This window comes from Amblyraja radiata, chromosome 21 (genome assembly GCF_010909765.2).
Source record: "Amblyraja radiata isolate CabotCenter1 chromosome 21, sAmbRad1.1.pri, whole genome shotgun sequence".
In the NCBI taxonomy this organism is placed as follows: Eukaryota; Metazoa; Chordata; class Chondrichthyes; order Rajiformes; family Rajidae; genus Amblyraja; species Amblyraja radiata.
This window is the reverse complement of record NC_045976.1, coordinates 13,254,945-13,273,386: the sequence shown is the minus strand read 5'-3', so window position 1 is coordinate 13,273,386 and position 18,442 is coordinate 13,254,945. Positions and strand designations below refer to the sequence as shown.

Below are 18,442 nucleotides of genomic sequence, written 5' to 3'. Positions count from 1 at the left end.
ATAGGCTTAAGATGGGAGGGGAATGATTTAAGAACCCGAGGGGCAACCTTTCTCCACATAGAGTGTGCTGGGTATATGGAACGAGCTGCTGGGGGAGGTCGTTGAGGCAGGTAATGCATTTAAAAGACATTTGGACAGGTACATGGATAGGAAAGTTTTAGAGGGGGTAAGGGTCAAAACGCAGGGAGGTGGGACTAGTGTAGATGGGGCATCATGATCAAGTTGGCCTGAAGGGCCAGTTTCCATGCTGTATGACTCTATGACTAGAGGATAGAACTTTAACACTGCAGCATCTTTACCTATCCGACTTGGCCCAGGCTCTCTTTGTTGGATATTGTCGATCACATCCAAAAGTCCCTCCTTTTCCTGGTTTCTGTTGAAAGTGACCTCCAGAGTGTTGCCACTGCCGTACTGCAGGATGGAGATATGAGTCGCTTCTGGCCCTGTGACTCGAGGAAGACGACAAAAACATTTGCAAAGTGCAGCTTTTTTTAGACTGTGTCCAGCAAGCGAGATGCAAAAACAACACTAGAACAACAGTGGAACTTCACAATGCCACAGGTCATTTTAAACTGGAGAGTTTAAACGGAAAACAAACTGAATGAGCCTTCTTCCCTCCTTCCACCCTACCCCCCTACTCTACCTCCTCTCTCAATCCTCTCCCTCCCTCCCTCCACCCACTGTCCCTCCTTCCCTCCCTTCCTCCCTTCCACCTCTCCCCTCTCCAACTACCTCCACCAACCCACCCTCTCTCACCAATCTTGGTTTCAACTCTTGCACGATGGCAGGAAGGGGTCTGATTGACGCAGCAAGGCTGAATGACCTCCTTCTGTGTTACACATTTTAAAGACTATGGCCATCTCTAAGGGGTGACCATTGTAACTACTGACTGAGGTTCCCCGGTTGAGGAAGCCAGGTGGCTTAAAAGAAGAATGGAGAGTGGTTCCATCGGGTAAGATGGGGACATATTGATGGAAGCAAAATTGTTGATGAATGCAGATTAATTTTTAATTGAGATGCATGCTGGCACCTTTTTATCTTCAAAAAACACACTGATGCATGCTGTCATTTCGATGGTATGGAATGTTTACTCAGACTGGATGATAGAATCTACCTCAATGTCTTGGCTGGAAAAGAATCTTCAACAACACAGTTTTGCAAGTGGCAAGTTGAGCCGGTTTCACTATGAGTTAATTTTACCACCTTAATGTTTTTGTTTCACCAGGGAAGTGCCACACGGTGGCAGAAGGTACGGGGATGCACGGAGGAGCCGAACGACCAGCGCGGTATTGAGAGCAGCCTGGCGAGCGGGGAACCAGGCGGGTGGGGGCCGCCGAGAATGAAGAGGGGCCCAGTGGGGGGGCCACTAAGACCAAAGAGGGACCCGACGGGGGGGGTGGGCATTAAGTTTGAAAAGGGACCGCCAAGAACAAAGTGGGATCTGGCGGGCTGCCTGCGGCCAAGTGTGATGGCAGGCCTGATAAGATGGTACTGAGAATGTTTGAAACTTTGTCGCGCCGGAAACGTGGGGACTCTGAGTACTGCCTAGGTGAAGTCCGCCCGCGAGTCAAGGCGCCAGGCGGTGGAGGGCTCTACCCGAGCCGGCTGCCTGCCCCTTTTCCGGGGATACGTCCGTGCCCGGGTGCGGTTAGAATGGGAATACGCCCTGTCCACGGGCACCCTGAGGGAGTTCCGGGACCGCTGGGCTCCACAGGGTGTTGAACGTATCCTCAATAAGGATTGTATCATAGTTGTATAGTAGGTTATTATGGATATATGTTTGTATTGTATTATGGTGGTGGGTTCTGGCTTGTTTTGTTGTAGTGTAATTATTATTTTTTAATAATTGAATACATTTTTTGATTGAAAAAAAAGGTGAAGTCTGCTGTTTTGTGTTACCAGATTACATGCAAAAAACCCAAAGGATTTCACTGTACCTAGGTGCATGTGACAATAAAGTGTAATTGAACCATTGATTGAATCCTGCTTGGATCAGTAGTTTGTTCTCATTTGCAATGGTGCCCCCCTCCTCCACTGACCTGTGTTCACCTTCCTCATGAATGATTTCACAAAGCTCTTCATTTCCTCAAATTTTGCCTTTCCAACATTGTCACTGCCGTCGAGAAGGATGATGATATCCATTGGTTCTGCGCACAGACCTAGAGAGAAATGGCAGAATTATACTCGTGGCTCCAAACATCCTGCTTGCAATCCCGAGCGGTCAACTCATTTTGGAAGACGTTCATGAATAACTTTCATTCGAAAGTGTTCTAAGGACCGCCGCACACTTCAACACGACTCGTCGATTGAATTGAAAGATACGGCATGAAACAGGCCCACTGGCCCACCAAGTCCACACTGCCCATGGATCACCAACACTAGTTCTACCTTATCCCACTTTTGTATCCACCCACTACACATTGCAGAGCAAGGTGCCCCATCTACGCTCAGCCCACCTGACCACATCCCTCTGAACCATTCCTATCCATGTATGTGTCCAAATGCCTTGTAAATGCTGTTGCAGTACCCGCCTCAACTACCTCCTCTGGCAGCTCGTTCCATACACCCACCACTTTCTGTGTGGAAAATTATGCCCCCCCCGGGTTCCTCTTAAATCGTTCCCCTCACAACTTAAACCTACGCCTTCTGCTTCTTGATTCCCCTTCCCTGGGTAAAAGACATACCCACCACCCTCCAAGTGAAAAAGATAAAGTAACTTTGGTGGAAACGAAACAGGTTAATGGCCAATGTGCAGTAAATTAAAGTTGAATTCAAATAGAAACTTAAGTGTTTGCATAGTTGGGTTACTGATAGTCTCACCTCTCGTGGTGGCTGTGGTTAGGGGAATCGGCTGGCAACACTGCTGGTAAACTATGTTGGTGATTTCAGTGATGTTCTGGTAGGTCGTGTGCACAATGGGGGGTGGGAATATGTCGACATCAATGTCGGGGCCCACTAGGATGGGGATCAGCTCCACCTGCTGCTGCTTGACCGTGTTGAAGGGGTTGGTGATGTTATCTGTGGGAGGGTTGCTGGTGATCATGAACACCAGGTCGGGGGCCTCCTCCCATGCTCCGTTGTGGTTGGCAAGCGTGGTCTCGATGACGTGCTGTAGGGCCTTGCCCGTGTTGGTCAGCTTCCCCCCGTGGAAGTGCATCCCCCTTATTGTCTCGATCACCTCCCAGATCCTCTGAGTGGCGGTGAAGACTAACTCCTCGCTCACCGTGTCCGCGTACTGGACGACGGATACGTGCGTGGGCTCTTTCGTCACTTGGAACTGTTCGATCATCTTAATGACAAATTCTTTGGTCTTGTTGAAGTTGTCCGCTCCCACCTTATCCGAGGCCTCCAGCAGGAAGACAACGTCACGCCTTGTTTCCTTGCCGGCCATCGAGGTGGGGAGCACTTGTGCGGCTGTGGCAGGCACGGTGCTTGCTGTTGTTACTGGGGGTACAGGGGGCGGGGGACTGGCTCCACGACTACACATGTAGTCCAGGATTTTCTTCCTGGACTCCATAAGGTCAGCAACGTCTTTCAAAAAGAATGATTTCCCTCCAGGGGACTTGGCTGCGATCAAGCCGACTGCCTTCTGGTCGATCGCTGCTCCAATGCCCAATGTGATCACCGCCACCTTTCTCTTGCTAATTAACTGCAGGGGTTTTCTTTCCACAGTGGAGAAGGCACTTGCGGTCACAAGTATGGCCACTCTGGGGACATTCTTCCTCGAATCCCTCCCAAACACAAGAACGGACGTGTACTTCAGGGCTTCTCCCAGGTTAGATTTGGAACCTCCGATGTATCCCATCGTCCTCACCAACATCTTCAGTTCCCTCGCGCTCTTCTTCTCCCACAGGTCGAACTGCTTGCTGATGCGCGAGTGGAACTGGAGAAGGGCCACCCGGATGTTGGACTGGCCGATCTGCATCTGCTCCATCATGGATAGTACAAACCTCTTCACATCATCAAACTCTGCCCTGGAGAAGGACTTGCTGCCGTCGATCACGAACACCAGCTCCATGACCCTGTTGCAACCGCCGACCACTTCCGTCGCTCCCTCTGACTGTGTTGGGAAAGCCTCAGGGACCAGGGTTGGGACTGGCCCTGGGACCAGCCTGGGGCAGTCGGCGCAATGCAAGAACGTTCCAACACACTGGCTGGGGAAGCACCGTGGAAAAGAAAGGGCGTACGTTATACATTGAATCACTGTCAATGCATCACCACTTACACCGCGGCAAATATCATCAGAGACCCGCACCACCCTGGCCACACTCTCATTTCACTCTGACCATCGGGAAGAAGGTACAGGAATAGCTCCTTCCCCACAACCATCTGGCTCTTGAACACTAACCTCAACTGTGATTATGAATTGTGTTTGATTCCACTAAAGACTTTGGGGTATTTTGCACCAGTATTGGCATTATTATTTTATTGAATTTTTGTCTACTTGTGTTGCGATTGTCGGCCTGTTAAGCTGCAGCAAGTAAGAATGTCATTGGCCCACTGTCAGCGCATATGAAAATTAAACACCCTTGACTCTTGATTCTTAAAAAAGACATAATATCTCATACATGCGAACATTGTCACAATGGGGATTTACACAGTTGCAGTTCACACAGGCTGGAGTCTATTCATTGGTGCTGTCCATGGTCCCTGTTCATTAGTGCTGTCCATGAACCACTACCTGATCTGGTCTTCGTCAGGAGAACATTAACAAACACCTTGGACAACTGGCATGGTCCGAGACTTGAATCCTGCCAGACGGGGAGCTATCTGGAATATTGTCCCACTGTATGAGTTCATTCAAGTGCTCTCCTGAGTTTAAAAATAAAATCAAACTCGTGGTAAGCACGTAGAATGAACGTAGCGGTTACGTCAGCGCCCAGAGACGTCTCTTAGCAGCTTGTAACGCTAATGGCAGGTACTCGGGAAGACTTGCTAACGGCAGGTAAGCTCGGAAAGACTCGGAAAGATTTTTCAACATGTTGAAAAATGTCCACGAGAGCCCCGAGTACTTACGGCCATTACCGTAAATCTCCGAGTTCGAATCAGGGCAAACTCGGGGAGAACTCTTGAATTAACTCGGACAGTGGGACAGGGCTTAGGCGTTCACTAATTACTTTGAGTTCACTTTTTGTTTTAGAAGTTAGATGCTATTATAAACATTTTCTAGTAAATCCACCAAGTTTAAAGAGAGTGCAAGATATGGGACCCTAATGAGTTATTGGGAATGAGGATCCGGTAAGTTTAAAGGTACATCACCGGAGCACATCAACCGTTGAACAAGATACTGAACCTATGGGATTTTCAAATAGTCGGGTGGTGGATTGTTGCAGTTTCACCGTAGTACTGAGCCAGCCGCACAAAGAGGTGTCGGCCACAGCTCAGAACAGGGTGTCCCATCACAGTTGCCCAATAGGTGTAGCTGTTCACCTCTTTCAGCTCCCCGTGAGCTGGGAAATGACTCATCCTGGCAGGGGAGTGATTGTTAGACTAGCTCAGTGGTGGGGAGGTTGCAGGCATCTGGGAATCCAGTGCTGCACACAGTGCAGCAATTCTCAGCTGTACATTTTCACACACCCTAAGTACAGACACACGTGATTACAAATGTATACAGCAGCACATACACACACTCACGGTCACAAATGTATATGTAAGTACACACACATTAATGCACACAGACACACATGCTTACAAATGTATATATCAGCACACACACACATTAATACATTTGTGAGCGTGTTACACAGGCTAGCGTCTGTTCACTAGTGCTGTCCACAGCCCCTGGTCTTTCTCCACCTGATCTGGTATTCATCAGTACATGATTACAAATGTATATATTAGTGCACACACACACTAACACACACTCACATGCCTACAAATGTATATACTAGGACACACACACTAACACACACACACACATACAAACATATGCCATTAACACATGGTTACAAATGTATCAGTACATACGGACATTAACTCACACTAATGTTTATAAATGTACATATCAGTCCACACACTAATACCCAAACACATATACACTAAAGCGTGCAGGCACACACATACACGCTTACAAATGCATATATCAGTAAACACACACAAATTAACACACATTGCTACAAATGCATATATCAGTACACACAGACTCAAATTACCACAAACACACACAGACACCAAATATAAAATTATAAAAATACAAATTGACCATTTAATAATCCATATAGTTATTATTTTAAATGATTTTTTGAGACTTAAATGCAATGAGTGTTGACATAAATTAGCGTTTTAGTTTTAATCTTAATCTTAAATTTGTGATCCCAAACAGTATAAACAAAGAACTGCAGATGCTGATTTAGAAATAAAGAAAAAGTGCTGGAGTATCTCAGTGGGTCAGGCAGCATCTCTGGAGAACATGGATAGGTAATGTTTCGGGTTGGGACCCTTCTTCAGACTGATTGTTTGAGGGAGGGGGGGGGGGGGTGGGAGGAGGGGGGAAGAAAGTTGGCAGAGAGGAAATGGTGGGACAAAGTCTGGCCGCTATAAGTGAGGGGGGGAAGGGGTTTTTTTTAGGTAGATGTTTGGACTGAGGTACTCCAGCACTTTGTGTCTTTTTTTGTTATCCCAACCAGTAGCCCAGTCACAGGGTCATAAGGTATAGGAGTAGAATTAGGCCATTCGGCCCATCAAGTCTACTCCGCCATGTAATCATGGCTGATCTATCTCTTCCTCTTAACCCCATACTCTTGCCTTCTCCCCATAATCCCTGACACCTGTACACATCAAGAAATCAGTACATACACACACAACCAGTGAGGTGTGTGTGGAAGGTTCAGCAGTGCAGACTGAAGGAGAGAGCCTACCAGTTTTGGCAGTGGTCGGTTCCATTGTTGATCACAATCGCCTGTCCATCTGAAATGTGCCGTCCTTCATAGACACAAACTGGGCACAATTCAGGATCGACGCAAGTCTGTGAACTTTCATCCAGTATTTTTTCTATACATTAGCGCAAAAGAAAATGATAAATAGTTTTACTGCCGACCATTTGACAAATCATTTGGTTCAGATCAATTTAAAAAGCTGTAGAAACTTGCTTTGATTTCCAGCCACATTCCTACCTCTAGTTTCAGAGGTCGGAACTCTTAAATCCTTTTGTCTCACACCTTCTGTTTATTTTTTTCTGTTTTTAATAATATGCTACCTTGCTACAGCTCAGTCATTGAATCGTACAGTGTGGAATCAGACCATTCGGCCCAACTTCTCCATGCCGACCCAGATGCCCCATCAATGCGAGCCCCACCTGCCCACATTTGTCTCATTACTCACTAAAACTTTCCTTTCCGTGTATCTTTCCAAACGTCTTTTCAATGTTGTTATCGTATATCTGCATCAACAACCTGCTCTGTCAGCTCATTCCTTATACCCACCATTCTCTGTGTGAAAGAGTTGCCTCTCAGGTTCCTATTCAATCTGTGACTGATTCTGTTGCGTATATTTGTACTATCGCTGCTGAAACTGAAAGTGGGTGAGTTCCAGGTTGGGTGATAGAGTGACGCAGCACGGAAACAGGCCCTTCAGCCCCGCTCATGCATGCTAACCAAGATGGCCCATCTACAGTAATCCAATTTACCCGCAATTTCCCCCATATCCCTCTCGGCCTCTCCTATCCGCGTCCCAGTTCAAGTGTCTTTTAAATGTTGCTATGGTACAAAAATGTTATTATAGGATAGTGTTTGTGATAATTGTGAATGGTGAGGATGAAACAACGATATCTGAGATTATTCCACAGTTGAAAGCAGATGCTACATTTGACGTCACGAGTCTTTATCAAACCAACCTGTGGGACAATGTGCGTGGCATCCTTCCACACATGCGACAGGGCAGTCCTCCTGGTGTGGGTGCTGGCAGGTGCGTGGGCAGGCGGGAGCACACACGTTGTATCTCCACTCACACACGTGTTCAGCGTGACCATCGTTTAGTTCATCACAACTCATGGCTTTAACGGGCAGAAAGAGAACAGCAGTCAGCAAAGGTGCATCACATCCCAGCAGTGTGCCAGTAATCGGCCATGTGGGTCAGAGCTTGCAATGAACAGGTCTCCATTGAATCCCAGGCCAGCACAACGAGTAACACAAATCAAGGCGGATTACTGGAGGCTGGAAACTCCACCACCGGAATAAAAGACTCACGACTTAAAATTGTTTGATTTACAACACAGAACATTGAACAGTGTAGCACAAGAACGGGCTCTTCGGCAAGACCATCTCTTATGTCAAGACCATATTATCTACATGCACGTGATCTATATCCCTCCATATCCATGTGTCTACCCAAAGGCGTCTTAAACCCAACATATCTGGCTCCACCACCACCTCTGACAGCATGTTCCAGGCACCCACCACCTTCTGTGTAAATGCCCCACAGCATCTCCTTCAAACTCTGCCCCTCTCACGTTAAAGCTGTGCCCTCTAATATTTAATTAAATAATCTCTCCCTATGCGTTGAATAGCTGCGTGGTGCTCCAATCAATTCTGGTGCCATGGACAGATAACGAAGGAAATTATGTACGGTATGTCTTTGGATAAATTTGGTTTCAAATAATTTTCATGAGTTATCTTCAAACTATCCCACTCACAACTCATCTGACAATAATATTTCCTTTAAGGACAATCAGGAGTTGCTTTGCCAACTTGGAACTACAACCAGTTTGTTGCCAATATCAGCCATGGTCGACGAGCCTGAGACATGTTTGGGAACAACAAGTGATTCTAATTTAAGCATGATTCCTGATCCCAAAACCGAACTGAGCCACAAATAGCTGTGGAGTTCAAGTCAATGGTTATTTTTAAGGTGGAGTTTGGCAGATTCTTGCTAAACATGGGTTTTGTGGAGAAGGCAGGAGAATGGGGTTGAGAGGGAAAGACAGATCAGCCATGATTGAATGGCGGACTACTCGATGGGCCGAATGGCTTAATTCTGCTCCGATCACATGAACTGAACGGCCAGAGGAGGCTTAAGAGAGTGATCACAGGAAGAATCGGGTTAATATAGGATGAGCATTTGAAGACACTGGGCCTGTACTCGCTGGAGTTTAGAAGGATGAGGGGGAATCTCGTTGAAACTTACCGAATAGTGGAAGGCCAGGATAGAGTGGATGTGGAGAGGATGTTTCCACTGGTGGGAGAGTCTAGGACTAGAGGCCATAGCCTCAGAATTAAAGGGCGTATTTTTAGGAAGGAGATGAGGAGGAATTTCTTTAATCAGCGGGTGGTGAATCTGTGGAATACATTGCCACAGACGGTTGTGAAGGCCAAGTTGATGGATATTTTTGAGACGGAGATTGATTGATTCTTAATAAGTATGGGAGTCCGGGAATATGGGGAGAAGGCAGGAGAGTGGGGTTGCGGGGGTGAAGGTAGATCAGCCATAATTGAATGGCGTAGTAGACTTGATGGGCCGAATGGCCTAATTCTGCTCCTGTGACATATGAACTTATTTATTTCCGTCTCTGTCTAGAGCTGGAGTTATTCTGCAGCTTCCCAGTTTAACTTACGACACAGGCTGTTGGTCCTCCACTGGACCTGTATGCCCCGCTGAGCACACTCGTGCGCGTAGGCCGCAATGGCGTTGCACAGGCAGAGGCACTCTCCCATGGAGTCACAGGAACAGGTGTCATACACGCAGATCTCCCAGAACGGCAGAGGGTCGATCTGAAAACAATACCCGCAGGGTTACAGCTTGGACGGATTCAACACGCACATCAGGAGAGGCACAGGTCTCTTCCCGATCTCCCTTCACAAGCATAAAATACAAGAACAACATTTAAAAGACAATTGGACTGGTACATAGACAGAAAAGGTTTAGAGGGATATGAGCCAAATGGTCGGCGCCGACAATTTGGGCTGAAGCGCCTGGTTCTGGTGAGTGGCAATAATTGCACGTTCAAGCTATCTTATTGAGTCATGGAATCATAGAGTGATACAGTGTGGAAACAGGCCCTTCAGCTCAACTTGCCCACACCGGCCAACATGTCCCAGCTAAACTAGTCCCACCTGCCTGCGCTTGGTCCATATTCCTCTAAGCCTGGCCTATCCATGTACCTGTCTTACTGTTTCTTAAACGTTGGAATAGTCCCAGCCTCAACTACCTCATCTGGCAGTTGTTCCACACACCCACCACCCTTTGTGTGAAAAAGTTACCCCTTTGATTCCTATTAAATCTTTTCCCCTTCACCTTGAACCTATGTCCTCCGATCCTCGATTCCCCTACTCTGGGCAAGAGACTCTGTGCATCTACCCGATCTATTCGTCTCATGATTTTGTATACCTCTATAAGATCACCCCTCATCCTCCTGCGCTCCAAGGAATAGAGTCCCAGCCTACTCAACCTCTCTCTACAGCTCACACCCTCTAGTCCTGGCAATAGCTCTCTGTTTCTGGCCATGGCCTTGTTCACCCACGTTCGGAAGGATTTTCACTCACCAGCTTTGCACACTCACTGAACAGGCTACTTTTGATCAGGTCGCAAGAGTTCTCAACCATTGCTTGCTTCAAACTGTTTCCGCTACATGGAGAGGGTGCCTGGGAAGTGAAAGAAGAGAGAAGAATCAGCCTGAGACAACTCTTACTCCAACACACCGTGCTAACAGGGCGACAACATTGGAACGGGGTCGAGCAATTACCTGGATGGCATCAGCACACAAATGTTTCACCGTCCATGAATTCCCAAAGTCAAAGGGGTCAATTTCAAGTTTGTTCGCACTGCTCAGAAGATCATTATTTTTATTTCCATCGAAATTACCGCACAATCCACAGACTTTACCCTATGTCAAAGAGGGGGAGTTTGAAGAAAGCAAATGACATTTGTTTGTATAAGATTGCAGTTAATATAGACAATTTCAGTTGATATATAACAGGTATTTTAACATATTGTATATTCCAGTGTTATAAAACATAGAACAGTACAGCATCGAAACAGGCCCTTTGGCCGACAATGTCTGTATCGAATATGATGTCATTAAACTATTGTAAGTGTTACGTTGGGAAATTATTCTAGACTTTAAATATTTCTCAGTTAACATATTTTTATTAACAAAAAGATCAAAAGATAAAGACAGCGCCCATTTTAGAAGTATTTGGAAACTGATAAGAAGGGAAAAAATAGGAAGGAATGGACAATGATGGAAAAATGATTAATTGTGTTCGCAGATAGCTTCTTCACAATCTTTACATCAAAGTGAATTATGATTACAGTAATAAAACAATGAATTGTATGCCGCCTGATGTTTGATTTCATGATATAGAATTGCACAATATGTGTAAGCAATTATAACTTTAACATAATCTCACGCTAATGCTAATGTCCTCACTTGGCTGTTTTCTCCAACTTCAAAGACTTCTAACCACTCCCTTGGGTAAAGTACTTTATTCCAAATTCCTTATTAGATTTATTAGGTTCCAGCTTATTTTTGCAGACACTAATTCTGGCCCTCCCTGCACATGAAAACATTTTCTCTCTATCTGCCTTGGATAATTTCCATTTAGTCATTTATCTGTCTTTTATTGTCTTGAGAAAAGAGACCATTAATGTAACTACTTCCACATAAAAGTACAATGGATTTCCTGACTGTTCTCGCCAACATCAATGTGTTACGTATGGTTGCCATTTAGTTGTGGCTGATTATAAGGCTGCATCCAGTGTTATAAATGGTCTCTAGTTTCTTACAGAAAATAAATGAAAGAGTAAGTTTAGTGAAGGAATAGATGGGTGGAAGACTGAAGGAAGAAGGGGAGGTCACGAGAGGAGAAAGGAAGGAGAAATGGAGGGAAGAAAAAAAACAAGAAGAGGCTTAAGAGGCTTTTAGATCAGTTGCAGTTTTAGTTTATTGTCACATGACCGAGATTCAGTGGAAAGCTTTTGTTGCGTGCTAACCAGTCAGCGGAAAGACAATACATGATTACAACCAAGCCATTCAGAGTGTACATACACAGGATAAGGGAATAACATTCAGTGCAAGATAAAGCCAGTAAAGTCCGATCAAAGATACTCTGAGGGTCACCAATGAGGTAGATAGTAGTTCATGACTGCTCTCTAGTTGTGGGGAATGGTTCAGCTCCCTGATAACAGCTGGGAAGAAACTGTCCCTGAATCTGGAGCTGTGCGTTTTCACACTTCTGTACCTTTTGCCTGATGGGAGGGGGGAGAAGAGGGAGTGGCCAAGCTGTGATGGGTATTCAAGGAACAGGGGGGATATGGATCATGTGCCGGCAGAGGAGATTAGTTTATCTTGGCATTATGTTCAGTACAGACATTGTGGGCCGAAGGGCTTGTTCCTGTGCTGTACTGTTCTATGTTCCGAATAAATCATTGAAATCTACTTACCTTGTACTGCCCCTTAATTTGTACAGAGATGCGAGTGCCTTTGTCCCACAGGATAGAAATCGCTTTACCCAGTACTATTATGGAGTAAAGACCAGAATTAAATATCTGCATGTCTTCTCCATTCTTAAATGGCTTTTTGATAATCACCTAATCAAAAAAAGATTAAAATTATCAGTGAAGAAATAAAAGTCTAAGTGTTGTCATTCACTTTATTATTATTATCATGTGTACCAAGGTTAAAAGTTTTTGTCTGCTTGCCATCTAATCAATACTATACTTATATCCAATCAATATTGCTATCCAATCCATACTATACTATTATACAATCCAATTAATATTATAGAGTCGAAACAAGAAAATGCAGATGCTGGTTTACCAAGAAAAGATACAAAGTGCTGGAGTAACAGGTAGACAGCATCTCTGGAGGACATGGATAGGTGAAGTTTCAGGTCTAGACCCTTCAGAACCTGGAGAACGTCTGAAGAAGGGTAGCAATCCAAAAGGTCACCTATCCAGGAATGCTGCCTGATCCACTGAGTTACTCCAGCACTTTGTGTCTTTCCAATTCATACTATACATGAATACAACATGTATATTGTAGAATATGGTGGTGCAGCATTGTACTGTTACTGTTACAGAGACAACGTCCAATGTCGGTAATGAGGTTGGGCTGGAGAAGGTTGGTCACACACTTTGAGCAAAGCCAGAAGCTTCATTTCTCCAAGAAGAAGAGGTTATCTATGTACTCACCTCTCTCGCAAACAGCTCCAGCTCTCCGCCATCGTATAACACGGTGATGTCTTTTGAACATTCTTCTCCTGGCAACCCACAGCCACTGTGTTCCACTAAGATGCGGAATGTTCCTTCATTCCCACCGCAACTGTCCTACAAGTTATGAAAAACGTCAAAAGTCAAAGAAGAGAAACAACTAAAATGATTAAAATGTAGGTAAGAGCCATTCCCTGAGATGTCCACAGGCAAGGAAAATGTGAGTCAAAGAAAACTACTTCTGCACAGGATCAAGATGGCAGGTCAGGGGAGCATAATTATGAATAGCAATAAGAACTTCAGACATTTGGAAACACAGAGGCACAAGGACCTGCAGATGTTGGAACCTAGAGCAAAACACAAAGTGCTGGAAGAACTCAGCGGGTCAGGCAGCATCTTTGGAAGGAATGGACAGATGACGTTTTGGGCCTATTCCCATCTTCCTCTTTTAAACAAGGTATTTATTTAGTTTACAGGTAACAATGGAGGTGATGGCACAGAAACATATGGTAAGGTTTTGTTTATTTGAAAAAAATAAAGAAGGGATGCATCGATAATGGAAACATTAATAGAAAATGGTGGTAATGGCAGCATCTGTAGAAAGAGAAACAGTGTTGATATTGCAGGTTGGTGAAGCATTGATTTTTGTTCGAGAATTGTAAAGGGAAATGGTTGGATAATGGGTAGTCCTGCTTAAAAGATAACTATTGCCAGAAGTTAGGAGTTCAATGGCTTACATGCAAAGACAAAGACATTTGTCAACGAACTCTTTGGTAATTCCCAGACCCTCTGTTGAACCACAGAGAGTGTCCATACCTGAACCAGCACATACTGACACTGGCCTGGGAAAGTGTACTTCAGCCCATCGAAGGTGATGTAGTGGGCCTCACCAACGCCAAGGCAGATACCATCGCACACTTTATCAGTGCACTGCCACTTGCGATTGAGACATTTACTGCAAAAACAAAATGAAAGCAAACGGTAAATTCCATTTTCACTGAAGAGAGTTGGCCGACATCTTGAAGAAACAGAATGCAGTTGATCTTGAAGATGGTACAAGAGGTCCATTGGTGAACATGTTTTTTCCACCCAAGTCACTCGTTCTCACTCAACAAATAGCTCATTGCATTCAGTAGCTGTACAAGTTGTTGGTTGGACAACACTTGGGGCATTGTGTGCAGCTCTGGCCGCCCGGCAACAAGACATTTGTCATTCAATTGGAAATGGTCAGAAGCGATTCACCAGGATGTTACATGGGCTTGTGGGCTTGACTTATAGGGAGAGGTTGGATAGGCTGAGATCATGATTTATCATAAGAGCATAGGAGGCTGAAGGGTGACCTTTCTGAGGCGTACAAGATCTTGAGGGGCATGGACATGGCAAACACTGAGTCTGTTTTCCCAGGGAAGCAGATTCTAAAACTAGAAGACACGGGCTTAAGGTAAAAGGAGAGAGATTTGAGACAGAACTCAGGAGCAGCCTTTTCACTCAGAGGGTAGTCCGTATCTGGAAATAAGTGCCAGAGGAAACTAGAGAAAATGATACAATTACAAATGTTAATGGCCATTTAGGCAGATATTGGGATTGGAAGAGTTTAGAGGCCAAATACAGACAAATGAGACTATGCAACCTTGGTTGGCAGGGACAGGGTGGGCCGAAGGGCCTGTTTCCACGTAGTACAGCCCTGTGACTATCGTGATTTTTAAATTACAGGTTGACACCACTCTATGTGAGCCTTTTTGTTGCAACCACAGGGATGCTGTGAAATCTTCTTTCCTCATGACTGTCCTCACACTCTCCCACTAACAATGATATAACACCTGGTAAACAGCAAACCTCAATTCAACCTTTCGATTGCCTTGGAGAAATCTGTGATTTCTGTGCATGTAGCATCCGTCATCATTGGATCGGACGCGGCCTGCAGCGGCACGGAGTGGCGGAGCAGCGGGGGAGTCACGGACACCATCGCCAGGCCAGGCCCACCCCTGCTACACAGATACGATGGTCGGGACGACAGATGGCACAATGGGCTAAGTGTTCGGCTGGCAACCGGAAGGTAGCCGGTTCGAATCCCGCTTGGAGTGCATACTGTCGTTGTGTCCTTGGGCAAGACACTTCACCCACCTTTGCCTGTGTGTGAATGTGTGTGAATGTGTGTGAGTGATTGGTGGTGGTCGGAGGGGCCGTAGGCGCAGATTGGCAGCCACGCTTCCGTCAGTCTGCCCCAGGGCAGCTGTGGCTACAGAAGTAGTTTACCACCACCGAGTGTGACTGAGGAGTGAATGAATAATGCGATGTAAAGCGCCTTGAGTATTAGAAAGGCGCTATATAAATCCCATCCATTATTATTATTTAGATCGGGGCATGTCTTTGTAGGGAATAGAGGAATATGGGTCATTTGTGGAGAGTCACAGATGAGATCAGTTTAACTTAGCTTCATATGTAGGAAAGAACTGCAGGTACTGGTTTAAATCGAAGGTAGACACAAAATGCTGGAGTAACTCAGTGGGACAGGCAACATCTCTGGAGAGAAGGAATGGGTGACGTTTCGGGTCGAGACCCTTCTATTGTGTTTCAGCCGAAATTATTTATATTAATCGCAGTTTTATACAAATAAATATAATTTGCTTTCTTCAATTGTGCACAGCAAAGTTTAACAAGAGAAACTAATAATGTGGCGTGATTTGTAGCTCAGGAACAGTTGTCGCTGAATCACAATGCCCAGAGGAGAACTAACAAAATATTTTGAAATGATGATGAGCTCTGATAACATTGAATTATGAAAGGCAACTTCCTGTGTTTGGAAAGTCCGTGACAAAGGGTCGTGACTTCAAAATGATCACAAAGAATGTGAACTTGCTTGCTGAGTTGTCTGTTGTTATACAAAAGGCTGTTAGATTATTGGATTCAGTTTAGAGATATTGCTTGGAAACAGGCCCTTCAGAGTTTGCACGTTCTCCCTGGGACCACGTGGGTTTCCAGTTTCCATGCTGACCATCGGTCACCTATTCACGCTAGTTCTATGTTATCCCACTTTCTCATCCACGAGAGGACAATTTACAGAGGGCCAATTAACCTACAATCCCGCATGTCTTTGGGATGTGGGAGGAAACCGGAACACCATGAGGAAACCCACGCGGTCGCAGGGAGTACGTGCAAGCCCCTCATGGACAGCACCCAAGGTCAGGATCAAGCCCGGGTTCCTGGCGCTGTGATTGAGCATGGCTTTCTCTTAATTGTGCAAGAGAAGCCACGCTCAACTTTAACGGGAAACTAAACCACTATTTGAAGAAAGGATTAACACAAGATTTTCTCCCCCTCCCCACCACGATTGGTCTGAAAAAGCGCTCTCAGAATAGGTAGTTGAGGCAGGGACTAACGCAATGTTTAAGAAACAACTAGACAGGTACATGGATAGGACAGGTTTAGAGGGATATGGGCTAAATGCAGGCAGGTGGGACTAGTAAAGATGAGATGTTGGTCGGAGAGGGCATGTCCGGCCGTTGAATGAGAGCTTTGTGTGAACAAGGAATTTTCATTGCACCCTGATGTATATGATAATAGCCTGAACCTGAATCTCATTGCATGTGAGCTATGATCTGTGCCTGGCCTTTTTGAATAATCACTGCACTAATCTACTTATGGTAAATGGGTCAATGTCTCCATTAATTAAGGCGACACAGTGGCACAGCAGTAGAGTTGCTCCCGCACAGTGCCAGAGACAGGGGTTCAATCCTCACTGCGGGTGCTCTCCGTATGGAGTTTGCTTGTTCTCACCTTGACCACGTGGGTTTTCTCCGCGTGCTCCAGTTTCGTCCCGCATTCCAAAGACGTGTGGGTTTGTAGGTTAAATGTAGATGGTCTATAATGATCCTCTGTAAGTGTGTAGGATAGGACTAGTGTACGGGGTGACCACCGGTAGGCATGGACTCAGTAGGCCGAAGGGCCTGTTTCCACACTGTATCTCTAAAATTAAATACTAAAATTACGAGAAATTAAAATGGCAGTGATATGCTTTGAAGTTCCTAATTAAATGTTCAGATGAAGGTAACCAACCACCAACGTTAATCTAGCTCGCATTCTGACAGGCTGCCGGGTAGATAATGTTGCCATTTGAAAAGTAAAAGCTGCAAGCAGTCAAATGAAACCTTACATAGTCACAAAATGCTGGAGTAAATCAGCGGGACAGGCAGTATCGCTGGAGAGAAGGAATGGGTGACGTTTCGGGTCGAGACCCTTCTTCAGACCGTCTTCATTCCTTCATCCTTCTCTCCAGAGATGTTGCCTCCCGCTTAGTTACTGCAGCATTTTGTGCCTATCTTTGGTTTTAACCAGCATCTGCAGGTCCTTCCTACAAATGAAACCTTATAGTGGCTGCCCTCTAGCAATGCACAGCATATATACCCAGGCATATTGTTGCAGCACAAATTAAATCATAGAAAGGAGGATGTGCCAGGTTGGTGGTGCTGGACAATCTCTCTGTTTATTAAACACAAGTAATGTGGAGAGGAATTAACATAGATTACTTCCTGCAAGATGTCATCTTTTTGGAAAAGTGAGTGTAATTGATTTGTGATTTGGGATCCAGAGACAAAACAGAATTGGACTACTTTTGAGGTTGTCGGAACATCTTATGAAAAGTACATTATAGTCGATGATCAACACTAAGCTTTGCTTATTGTATAGGAAGGAACTGAAGATGCTGGTTTAAACTGAAGACAGACAAAAAATGCTGGAGTAACTCAGCAGCACAGGCAGCATCTCTGGAGAGAAGGAATGGGTGGCGTTTCGTGTCGAGACCCTATGGAGTATGAAGAAGGGTCTCGACCCAAAACCTCACCCATTCCTTCTCTCCAGAGATGCTGCCTGTCCCTCTGAGTTACTCCAGCTTTTTGTGTCTATCTTTTGCTTATTGTATTTTTGCCAACTGGCTCAGAGAGTATAGTGGAATTATCTGGAAAACGTAATCGTTGCAAGGCATAAACAAATGGCAGGAAGTACCACAAAAAATTCCTGAATGTCAAGAAGCACAGTCTCACTCAATAAACATTCCGACAGAAAAACGGTACGGGCCAAAACATGGACATTCCTTTGTTTTACGATTGTTCTGATGTAGTTCCTATTATTTGATGGCTGGCTAATATTATAGAAAATCATGCTCTAGTGTTTATTTTATGGTCAAGTTTACATTTGTGATCTCAGTTCAAGCAGGCCAGATTGCGTTCTTTGTCAGTGTTGTGCGGGCATTGACACATCTCTGCAGAAAAATGTGTGATTCCGCTTATACCCAAACACAGCT

General features: G+C 45.2%; 1 protein-coding gene across 3 annotated transcripts in view; it reads right to left on the bottom strand.

The window, feature by feature from the left end:
- Positions 1 to 18,442, bottom strand: part of vwf (von Willebrand factor) — an 82,645-nt gene that overhangs the window by 39,989 nt on the left and 24,214 nt on the right. For 2 of the 3 annotated variants that reach the window (XM_033039593.1, XM_033039591.1), the window contains 11 exons: positions 13,960 to 14,098; positions 13,126 to 13,260; positions 12,376 to 12,522; positions 10,676 to 10,816; positions 10,476 to 10,574; positions 9,548 to 9,704; positions 7,832 to 7,990; positions 6,858 to 6,990; positions 2,799 to 4,154; positions 2,040 to 2,161; positions 300 to 443 (listed from right to left, as the gene is read on the bottom strand). In XM_033039593.1, coding sequence (XP_032895484.1) covers positions 300 to 443; positions 2,040 to 2,161; positions 2,799 to 4,154; positions 6,858 to 6,990; positions 7,832 to 7,990; positions 9,548 to 9,704; positions 10,476 to 10,574; positions 10,676 to 10,816; positions 12,376 to 12,522; positions 13,126 to 13,260; positions 13,960 to 14,098 — 2,732 coding nt within the window. The remainder of the gene's footprint in view (positions 1 to 299; positions 444 to 2,039; positions 2,162 to 2,798; positions 4,155 to 6,857; positions 6,991 to 7,831; positions 7,991 to 9,547; positions 9,705 to 10,475; positions 10,575 to 10,675; positions 10,817 to 12,375; positions 12,523 to 13,125; positions 13,261 to 13,959; positions 14,099 to 18,442) is intronic. The other variant, XM_033039592.1, reaches the window with a different exon arrangement.